At 34.5% G+C, this 11,168-nt stretch overlaps 2 protein-coding genes across 2 annotated transcripts; both read right to left on the bottom strand.

The window, feature by feature from the left end:
• Positions 1–1,767: 1,767 nt before the first annotated feature.
• LOC141721194 (1-acylglycerol-3-phosphate O-acyltransferase-like) lies at positions 1,768–5,386 on the bottom strand. Its single transcript, XM_074523974.1, has 9 exons — positions 4,751–5,386; positions 4,087–4,323; positions 3,536–3,582; positions 3,177–3,295; positions 2,925–3,085; positions 2,551–2,660; positions 2,374–2,473; positions 2,163–2,286; positions 1,768–2,053 (listed from the first exon to the last, which is right to left on the bottom strand). Exons 1-9 carry the CDS (start codon positions 5,017–5,019, stop codon positions 1,931–1,933), a joined length of 1,290 nt encoding a protein of 429 aa, XP_074380075.1. The 5' UTR covers positions 5,020–5,386; the 3' UTR covers positions 1,768–1,930.
• A 2,048-nt stretch (positions 5,387–7,434) lies between these two features.
• Positions 7,435–10,402, bottom strand: LOC141721193 (V-type proton ATPase 16 kDa proteolipid subunit-like). Its single transcript, XM_074523973.1, has 3 exons — positions 10,199–10,402; positions 9,719–10,004; positions 7,435–7,731 (listed from the first exon to the last, which is right to left on the bottom strand). The coding sequence occupies exons 1-3, from the start codon at positions 10,278–10,280 to the stop codon at positions 7,599–7,601; spliced, it is 501 nt and encodes a 166-aa protein (XP_074380074.1). The 5' UTR covers positions 10,281–10,402; the 3' UTR covers positions 7,435–7,598.
• Between the last annotated feature and the right edge of the window lie 766 nt (positions 10,403–11,168).

Below are 11,168 nucleotides of genomic sequence, written 5' to 3'. Positions count from 1 at the left end.
ATAGCAAACCCGGGTGATTTGAATCTTTGGTCAAAGATTAAAATTAGTTTTACAAAAGCAGTGTTTATAGCACGAGCATGCAGCAAATATTTGTGAGCATGTTCAGGGAAGTCTAAACCTCAATCTTTATATATTGGTGTTTGAATTAGTAATTTTCAGACATGAAATTGGAACCTCAATCCTTGGGTAAATTATCTTCGTCACCTCTCGGAACTCCCTATCATTCTTATTCGCATTGCATCATTCTCGTATCTTTCATTCTCATTCTCGATTTTGATTTCTACCTATTAAAAAACTAGTTACTCTAAAATTTCAAGATATTAGAGAAAGTATTTTTCCACATAATTTTGCATTTTGTGTCCTTAATAAATTATGAGAATGTTAGGTAGTAGGGAGGGGACTGTGACTCTGATATCATGTTAAGTAACCAGTCGCAGTCGCTCTAAAACCTCGAGGTAATAGATTAAAGTCTTTTATAGGATCTTATATTATTTTTACACTAACCACCTTCTAACTAACCACCTTCTAAAGGCCCCTTAACAGCTACGTTAGTTGTGTGTTTTTTGTCAAAGTTTTAGTTGTAGTATCAAAAATTCAGAGGTTAACCGATTTACATTGATTCATTCCCAGTCTCTGGAGTATCTCACTGGCAATTTGGCATACTTCCTTTGATTTATAGAGAGCTTTGCACTACTTCAACTTGAAGGAAATATTTCATACGATCATGATCAGACATAAAATGTCGTCTTCACTGAAATTTTTAGTTCCAAGCATTATGCGCTCATTATTTCCAGCAAAAATAAAAAGGTCCTCTGCATATACGTCTTCAATAAGAATGTCACCGTCTTCATTTTTCTTTGTGAATAGCGTGTTATCATTAATACAACTTTCAAAACTCTCACTGATGAAGTATGATTCAAATTTATTAAACCAGACTTTTGGAGACTGTCGTGGTCTGTAAAGCACTTTCGGCAAATATATCTTTCTTTCTCCATCCTTCACCACCTCATTTGTTGGCTGTAGACTTAACTCTTGAGTGTAGTCTCATCAGAACAGTTATGGATACGAGTGTAGTCTCATCAGATATATTTTGGGATCTCTTCACTAAGAGCTTGAAACATTATATTGCTTATTTGGGAACCTCCAGTTCATTGAAGTTGTGAATTTGGCCAAATACCATGTTTCGAAACAAAAAAAAAAAATTGGATTTAGATTTCATTTAAAATCCTAAATATTCAAATATAAGTACAAATATAAGAATATAAAATTTAAACTTAAATCAGGTCATTTGAAATCCTTTATTAGAAATTAAAAGCATATTTCTTTATTAAATCCTTTATTTAAAATCAGGCTACTAAGTTTTTGGTAAAGATTATAAAAAAACATTAGGGCTTAGTATTGAATGCCAGTTACAGCACATTTGGAGATGCATGTTTTTTTTGACAGAAAGACAATTTTAGAGATGCATGTTACTACAAAAAAAACTGAGCAAAAAGTGGAAAATCTGTACAACTATTCAACACAACTGCTCACCCCGTATTCTTTACATGTTTTTTTCTCATTTTTACCCTCATTTTAAGGCTACTATAAATAAAGTATAATTTTGTATAATTTATTTTAAAAATTTTCTTTTTCTATATAAAAATTTGAACATTATATTTTAATTTAAAAGAAAAAAAAATATTTAGGAAACCATACTTTATGAAGCCTATGTCAATCCCCAGTCTCCCAATATAAAGAATGTATTGGAACGGATGGAGTATCATATAGTGTAACTGGGTCATCCTGATTCAGATAAAATTTAAGTTCTTTACATAAAGATACGGAAGCCAAGCCACGAAGAGGGCCAGAGCTTGTATATGAAAGAATGCAAGATTATTGCAGCATTATCTGTGCACGGAAATAATGTACAACAGTGGCTCTGTTTTGTTTATACAGATTCCAGACCTTCGGGAATTTTGTTGCTTGGATGAGTAGTGAAGAACCTGCGGCAAACATACATGACAGCGGAATGGAAACCAATTGGATTATCTACAAATACAAAATGGCCACCCTGCAGCAATCACATAAGACTACTATTAGTAACATATTATGTTGTATTGTTACGAGTTCTTACCCTGGAAAATTCTAGGAGTTATAAGACAACAGGAGTAGCAAGAGACCTTTGGAACTCTAATAATATCGCAGGGGACATTCATTTTCTTACGAGCTTCTACTGCCCCCTCATAGTTCATCCAATCGTAAACGCCATATATAAAACTGGTTGGCACTTTCCATTCCGATGCACTTCACATTCAAAACAAACAACAGGTTACTAAATCGTCATCATAGACACTTTTTGTTTTTTTAAATATACAATTTAAGATGAACCACCTGTTCAGAAGCGGACTCCGTGCAAATGCTCCAAAGGAGAATATATATTTTAAGCATAGCTCTCCACTAGCTTTGGCCGCGAGAGTATGGTATACATAATCTTCAATTGAAAAAATATATTTCAAATTCAAGATTCAGAATGTGCGGTAGACCAAAGGGGTTATTATGAAGTACTACCTGTCAGTAATTTGGATTCCTCCTCATTTAAAACATCTCCAGATGAACAGGTGCCAAATCTGTTTGTTGTATATTTACGAACCAAATCAGGACCCCAGGGGCCTAAACCTCTGCATTATAAGAAACTCAACATCAGTGCAAGAATATGTGAGGCAATGTAATAACTTGTTAATATGTGATCTAAATGATACACTTTAATAATATTCAGTGATAGACTGATAGGCCTGAACTAGATGTCTAGACGGAGAGGACCTGTAGGTATTACCAAAGTATCTTGTAATATCTATGTTCAAACTTGCTAATGTATATGTTAAACTTGAGAGCAAAGCAAAGACAAGGGCAATCGCCACCACCACCAAGGTAAAGCTAATCACCTGATAACCTTGGAAGGTGTCAGATTTGACTCCCATAAATTTTTTATAATAGCCCCCTTCCAAGTTGACCGGAATTTTGAAAATTCCTCAGATTTATGGTCTGTTTCCGATGAAAAACCAGCAGTTCCCACTAGAATCAAATGTTCTATGTGTTCAGGATACTACAAAAATAAACATGATTAACATTGGAGGTAAATTTGAACTCATACTGCTACTAATCACATTCAGTATTTTACACGAAAATGTACTGACCTTCAGAGCGTATTTGGCTGCTACATAGCCTCCAAATGAATGTCCAAGCAAAATGAAGCTGCTAAGCTTCACAGATTTGCGCCATTCCTCAAGAGAATCAATAAACCATGCCTCAGTTTCTGCATTTTAAATTATATCACACTAGAATAAGAAACAAAAATTAGGGTTGTAGCAGATTGAAGGTTAAGTAATCAATATACCTAGGTCTGCATTAAGGTAACAAAACCGTAGCATATAATTTGGAAGTGAGAAAACAGTCTAACACGGATAACGACTAATGATAAATAAATGTTTAGGAGAAGCTAGAATTGCCATGATACATTAATCACAAGAAGTAGTCCAAGAAGATAATAGCCAACCTTCAGTACTTTTGCAAGTAAAGTCAGGTCTGCTTGATCCACCCCAACTGTATAGGAAAGAAATAATTAGCTGGAGAAAATTTCTGACATGAAGAGCAATAATAAAAATAACTTTAAGATGTCACGCCAAAAGAAGTGCAGCTTATATCAGGAATTCAATCTAAAATTAACTCTATATAGTTTTAAATTTTTAAGAAGGATACTATATGGAGGTGCTGCAGTTTGACATCAATATAAAACATCTTCATATGGAAAATAAAGGATCTCTAGATTCCCTACTCCAGGAATAAGATATGTTTCGATTACATGGAACATAAGGCGTTTCTAGTGCTTTTGCATAAACAGCACACATCATCCTTTTTACATAGCCTACCATTGATAAAATATTTTTTATTTTACACTGAAGGAGAACACATCTATGTAGCATACCAGATTAATTGGTTAATAGAAACAATGACAAATGCATACAATATAAAATGATCAAGTTTACTGCTTAATTATGTGTAATGCCATATGACAATCGATGATGCATAAAGCAAACTAGTTCTCACCCGAGCTGATCAATAGCAATGACTTTAAAATGCTTGGAAAGAAACTCAAAGTTGCGGAAGAAAAAACCCTGAGAAGCACCATATCCATGAACCATTACAAGAGTGGGAGAGTCCTCTTTGCTTTCAAAAGTGACGGTGTTGATGAATCTTGGTTCATTGCTCACAGAGCGAAACCACTTTACTTTAGATCCTTGTGGTCCAGAGCCAATGCTAACCTTTTCCTGTGTATAGGGAGTCCTGGTGTTGAAGCGAACCAACAAGCAAGAGTTGCAACATCAGAATTGTGCAATCAAGGTGAATATAATATCCAATGTTTCTGATTTAATTTGTGAGGATGCTGCTAGCACATGGACTTAATATAGGTTTTCAGTTCATTAAAATTCATCCTGATTAGGTTTATGCATTGCAATTTCAAACTGTTCTGGAAATTTACAGTGTACAAATAGGTACTTGGCTACTTGCAAAATTTTTAAAAAATTGTTTTCAACTAGACTTGGTCATTAATTTGAATAAAGATTTGACATCTAATTTTTTTGAACGTACAAAAAAGGTAGTAAATTAAGGAGCTAATTGCAAATTACAAGAACAAATTGAAAAGAATTCCTAAATATTGAAAAAATGGCCTAAATAACATAGCAATACAAATGCCAAAAAATAAACGTACTTAACCAGAGAAAGAAGGCGCTTCTCGGCAGCAATAATATGATCGGTAGAAGTAGGAATCCAGCGTAGAACAGTTGCCCACCGTGACGCTGCTAATGATTTCTTTTTAGCTTTTGCATTTGTTCTTGGTGTCTCTTCCTCAGGCGTCTGGATTACGGACGAGCTCTCTGTTTGTATTGCCATTGATGAGCTCTCTGTTTGTAACGCCATTGATGAGCTCTCTGTTTGTATCAACGATGAGGAACTCTTTGTTGGCAACACCGTTGCCATTATTTACACAAATATAAATATCTCACTATCTATTAAGAAAAGAAAGAAAACAAATGATGAATCAGGAGCGATTTGATGCAATGCCTATATATTACGGGAAGTTAGCTTGGTGTAGCTTCCTGAGGGTGAAAAATGTAGTGAGATGAAATGAAATGCAGGCGCGGTCCCGTCACCGCCCTCGTTAATTCTTTCTGCGTAGGAAAAAACAACGAGAAAGATGAAGAACAATCTGAAAAAAAGGGTGGAGATGAAAATATGAATGCGTTAACGAAGATAGAAAAATATGGGACGTCCGTAATGAGCCGTCCATATTGATATTGTAAATGAAGCAGCCTTTTATTCCTTTTGTCCTCCTCCTTTGTGTGTTTCCATTTCCTTGTACGCCACGCGTTCTTATTGTGCACTTCCTTATGCTTTTGCCCAATTTATTTCGGATTAAATTGTTTATACTCATGAAAACTAATATAAGTGCAAGAAAAAATATAAATGTTTCGTGGGTTAAGAAAAGTTACATGCTACATATTCGTCTTGTTATTCAGGGAGCCTTACGGTAAAAAATTTATCGTTATTCGAATGTCGATTTTTTATAAATTACTCGTAATTCGAATGGTGGCCGGTGATGTGTTAACTTACACGGCGCGGAATTTAAAATTTATTATATATATAATTATATGTTAGATAAAGTAAATAATACTCTCTCTATCCCATTTTAGTTGTCACAATTTCTTTTATAAAAATTAAATTGACCAATTTTTATTTAGAAAAAAAAAATTGATCAATTTTTGACCAAAGATTACATATTACTCTTATATTATTTTAAAAAACTAGAAATTATATATTAAAGTAAATTAAATTTACTTTCCGGTTATGTAATTTTTTTATTTTGTTCAATTATGAATTTTTAATAAACTTCGGTCAAACTCGAGTCAATTTGACCGTATAAATTCAAATATGAGAAGTAAAATGGGATGGAGGGAGTAGTAAGCATGGACATTCAAGAAACATAAACATTCATGCAAAAGGCATTTAGGATAGATTACGTTAATGAAATTTCATTTCTTTCAAAAATTGAAATGTAGTTTCGTGTAGAGATGAAATTGCTAAATATACATTGGCTAACGTCCAATATTAGTATATCAGAGGGAACAGAAAAACTTGGCTACAAGTTATAAGTTCCCTAAGCTGCTTTGCATATACATATTTTGAAATAATCTCGTCTCCAACTAGAATTCTAAATCGAACGGCTGAGATGTGTTATCAATTCTAACTAAAAAAAATACATAGATTTTCAGCAAAGCCAAAAGAAAGATCCTCCTTCGGAAAGCCGGGCGACAAAAATAAAGAGTAGATCGTATATTCCCAATTAGAAGCAGCAGTTAGAAGCTTGACCAATGGAAAGAGAAGGCACAGTTTCTACTGGGCGAGTCAAAACTAGGGGAGTGCTTACTAATAGCGAAACCTTTGCATCTTTTCGTCACTTTTGAGTAGAGCGGTCAATCGGGTCGTATCGGGGAGAGAAAAATATGGGGCTTTTGTTCAATCCATTTATCAGCTTTAAATTGTTGATGGTTTAATTCAAAAATAAATAGATCATTGTTTCTTATGATGATTAAAGCAATTTTCCTATTAGAGAAGGCCCTGCGGAGCGGAGCATCCACTTAGCCGCAACAAACAAATAACTAACACCGGCACACAGGCCAAACCACTAAGCCAAATGAACAGTAACCTAGTAGATTTAGATTTTTGAAAGTTCAACTTCAAGTAAAGTTTGACAGTGCACTGCACTAGTTATAATTAGGTAATTTAGAAGTTCAGGATGATGATGTTAAATAAGTCTTACAGATCGCCCATACATAGGGGCTGTTTGTGTGCTTACTTATAAGCTAATTCTGGCTCATAACAACTTATTAACGAGTGTTTGTCGACCCAACTTATAAAAGTTGAATTTACAACTTATAAGCTGATAAGTGAAATGTTAATAACGACGTATTTTTTTTCAACTTCTTTTGATTTTTCGCCATTTTATTAACTTTAATTTTAAAATATATGTTTTAAATGTTAATCTAATTTAAAATTTATGAATTGAGATAATTATATTTAAAAATTAATTATTTTAGCTCATTCAAGTTAAAAAAATTCTGACTTGTAAGCAAAATTATCCAAACACTTATATAACTTATAAGTGTTCATTTACTTATCACTTTTAAGTTACTTATTCATTTTAAGTTATAAGTTTCTTATTTTAAAATTTCTCAAACGGGTACATAACTACTAATGTAACATCAAAAATTCAACAATTCAAGATACATCTGTTATAGTCTCTCCAAATTGCAAGATCGCAACTCAACTTGAGATAAAAAGAACCCGTTAAACAGGACATATACAAAGAGGACCAAACTAGGTTTGTGAAAGAGATTGAACAAAAACCATTATTTAAGAATACCCCTAATTTACAATACGAATATAGAGTAACAGCAACCTCTCCCATAACAAAGAGAATATCTTTTGAGTTTGAATACTCACCACAGTAGTACTAGTAGATTAATAAACCAACCTACTCTTTGGTAGCAGGAATACTCTTAATCTGCTCTAGACTGACCAGCTCTAGATGAGAGGATGATTCCAACGATTAGGCCATATAAAGCCAGAGCTTCAGCGAAAATGAGAATGAGAATCATACCAACAAAAAGTTTTGGCTGTTGTGCATTAGCTCTGGAAGATAATGAAAAAAAAGGAATAATATAAGCACATTTACACATAATAGATAAAATCGCAAAAACTTCTGTAGCCAGGAATGTTCAAAATAGAAACTAAAGGAATTTAGTGGCTAGCATGATGTAATACAGTAGTAAAAGTCTCTCTTTTGGTGTCCGCATTAAATAATTCAGAAAACCCCGTACACATAGCATATTAAACTCGTAGCAGGACTTGGACGCAAATAAAAACAATTATTTTTCAGGAGTAAAAAGTAAGAATTGTCAATACTTATGCTTTTCTATAAAAATATTTAAAAGAATCAAAGGGTGAAAGACCTCTACCATTAATCTGCACACTACCTATATAAAGAAATTTTCCTCAAGATTCAAGAACCAAGACTACAATCAGGCATCATGAAAAATAAAACATTAAAAAACAGGAGCTTCTCAAGAGGATGAACATTAAAATTATCCAAATCATGGAGTAACATGGTGCTGCATATGACCAGAGGCGGATCTAGGGGGTCCATGCCCCCCCCCTGAGATTTAACATCCTAGGTAGTGTATGTAAAACATTTTCCGACTACAGATCAGCTGGTAAATGGAGCAGTTTTCTATCTTGAAGACCAGGGAATGGAGCAGTTTTCTATCTTGAAGACCAGGGAATGGAGCAGTTTTCTATCTTGAAGACCAGGGTTCCATACTTCCATCCCTCTCAACTGTTTGTTAGTTGCTCTTTTTTCATTCTTGTGTATGTATATCAAATCCGACATCAAATTTCAACTAAATTCTAACCTTTTTAATTTTGTTTATGTAATTCAATTATAACAAAAATCTTATTTTTTTAATTTAAATTTGTCTTTATATTTATAGTACAAATTATGTAAAAAAAAATTAATATTTTCATTTTTTTTCGGACCGCCCTAGATATTATTTCTGCGTCCGCCACTGCATATGACATATTCTACATTTTTTTATCAATGTTCCTTTTTAGCTAACAAAGCATTTACTTCACTGGAATCATCTTGATGTTTTCAAACCTTACTGATCCTTCCAACACCTCCTAAACATAAATCACTGACAACCCTTAATAGTGCCTCATAAAAAACCTTCTATTTTAAATTACATTTGCCAAGCATTGACACTATGTAAACACACCATATTTAGACGCAGGTAATTCGAGTTAAAAAAGCTACGACAAATCAGTTTTTCAGATTAAGTGGCCACAGAACAGAGAGATCAAGAAAAGTTTTGGTTAGGATTTATGGTGGAATAGACATTTCCTCTGATGGGGAAAATGGAATTAGGACATTTGAATTCAAGTCCAAAATGGGTCGTGGCCCTAGGTTATTGAGAGGTTCTCCAATGGCAGAATTGGGGAGTTCATTCATGCAAGGGTATCGATCATTTCTCCGTTATTTCTTAAATATATACATCTATTATATATCTATACATGTGTATCTAATAGATCATTCCCACATTGTGATTGTTAGCATGGAGATTTATTATTCTAGGGTGATCGCTTTTGTAGTTTTGGATTTATAAAGGTCCGAACTTACTTTTTTTAATGTATTACTATATAATAGTTAATCGATATTGTAAGCATGAAGTTTTCATTTTGCTTTTATTATTGGAGTTAAATGGTCCTGCATATGACATATTCTACATTTTTTAATCAATGTTCCTTTTTAGCTAACACAGCATTTACTTCACTAGAATCATCTTAATGCTTAATGATTTCAAACCTCCCTAATCCCTCAAACACAACCTCGTAGACATATATAAATCACTTAAAACCTTTAATAGTGTTTCATAATAACCTTCTATTTTAAAGCCAAGCATCAACAATGACATAAACAATGACATAAACACGCCGAACTCACTCATACTACTCCCAATCACAAAGTAACAATTTAAGCACACTCGCAGATATCCACATAAACAACAAATAATGCACCAATAATATCAATAACCAACATGAGAAGACGAAAAAGAACGAATACCTAACACCGGCATCACCAACAATACCGATAGCCATACCAGCAGAAAGACCAGCAAGACCACAAGCAAGACCAGATGAAAGATGTGCATACCCATCAAACAAATAATAAGACTTAGCCTTAGGATTAATCCCAGTACTAATAATAACAGCTATAATAAGCCCATAAATCCCCAACACTCCAGCCATAACAACGGGAACTATCGATTTCATCACCAGCTCAGGTCTCATCACTCCCATTGATGCCACTCCCACTCCACTCTTGGCTGTTCCATAAGCAGCTCCCATACCTAAAACAACAATCACATGTAGACATTATTACAAGGTCTACATACAAATTCAGAGGGAGAGAGAGAGGGGGGGAGGATGAGAGAGCGGGAGAGAGAAAGAGAGAGAGCGGGAGAGAGAGAGGCAGAGAGGGAGGGAGGGAGGGAGAGAGAGAGAGAGAGAGAGAGAAGAGAGAGAGAGAGGGCGGGGGGATTACAGGAGAAGACTAAAGCGGCTGCTGCGCCGAGGAAGCCAAAGAAAGGAGCCGTTTCATCGCCGCTGAATGAAGAAGAAGACATGATGATTTGAAGATTGCTGATTGGATCTGATCGCAGGAACTGATTGTGTTTGTGCTAACTGTATGCAAGTACTGGAGTATTATTATACACACGCTAACGCTGAGAACAATTGTCTCATATGCGGCCCTGTGTTGAGTACGTGTCCTTTTATCTCTGGGGGTTCGGCGTACATATGCAAGTATTGTAATATTAATTATTTTTGTTGCCAAAGTGTATATTAACTAATAATTTTAATTTACACCAATTATGAACATTTTATTCTGGAAGTAAATCTATAGATTAGTTTAGAAGTTTTTTTTTGCCACAAGAATAAGCGATTTCATTAGCTTCTTAAATCATACGACAGTATATGCTGGAATTCGGAGTGGAAATCCCCCACTCTCCAAATATGATCAGCTATTGAACAGTTATGCCTCGCTAGGAAACGAGACACTGTTGAATGTTTAACAAATCTAATAAGCACATTTTTGGCTTTTAAACTCACCAATACGGCCTTACACTCTTCAATAACCCTGCCTAAATACGAGGAACTTTTAACAGATGATCTGATAAGCTGAATAACTGAAGACAGTCTGTTTCAAGCTTCACATTCGAGTACTGCATCTCTTTGATTCAGCTTAAGGCCTCTCGAACTCCATAAGCTTCAGCTAGCTCGGGAGAGGGATTATTTGGGAGGCATTTCGACTTTGCTTCTATTAAATGACCGTGATAATTTCTAACTACAAAAGCATGGTTGTAGCAATTAGATTGTTCGAATATAGCAGCATCAGAATTAATCTTAACTCCATCATTCCGAGGTGGGCGTCAGTTGTTGTGTAAGACATGCCTATATTATAACAAGACTAAGTCATACTGACAACCCTAAGATTAGTTGTATTGTAACCTTAA

Source organism: Apium graveolens, chromosome 4, assembly GCF_009905375.1.
Source record: "Apium graveolens cultivar Ventura chromosome 4, ASM990537v1, whole genome shotgun sequence".
NCBI classification, from domain to species: Eukaryota; Viridiplantae; Streptophyta; class Magnoliopsida; order Apiales; family Apiaceae; genus Apium; species Apium graveolens.
Note: the sequence above shows the minus strand (reverse complement) of the source record. Positions and strands in the feature narration are given on the sequence as shown.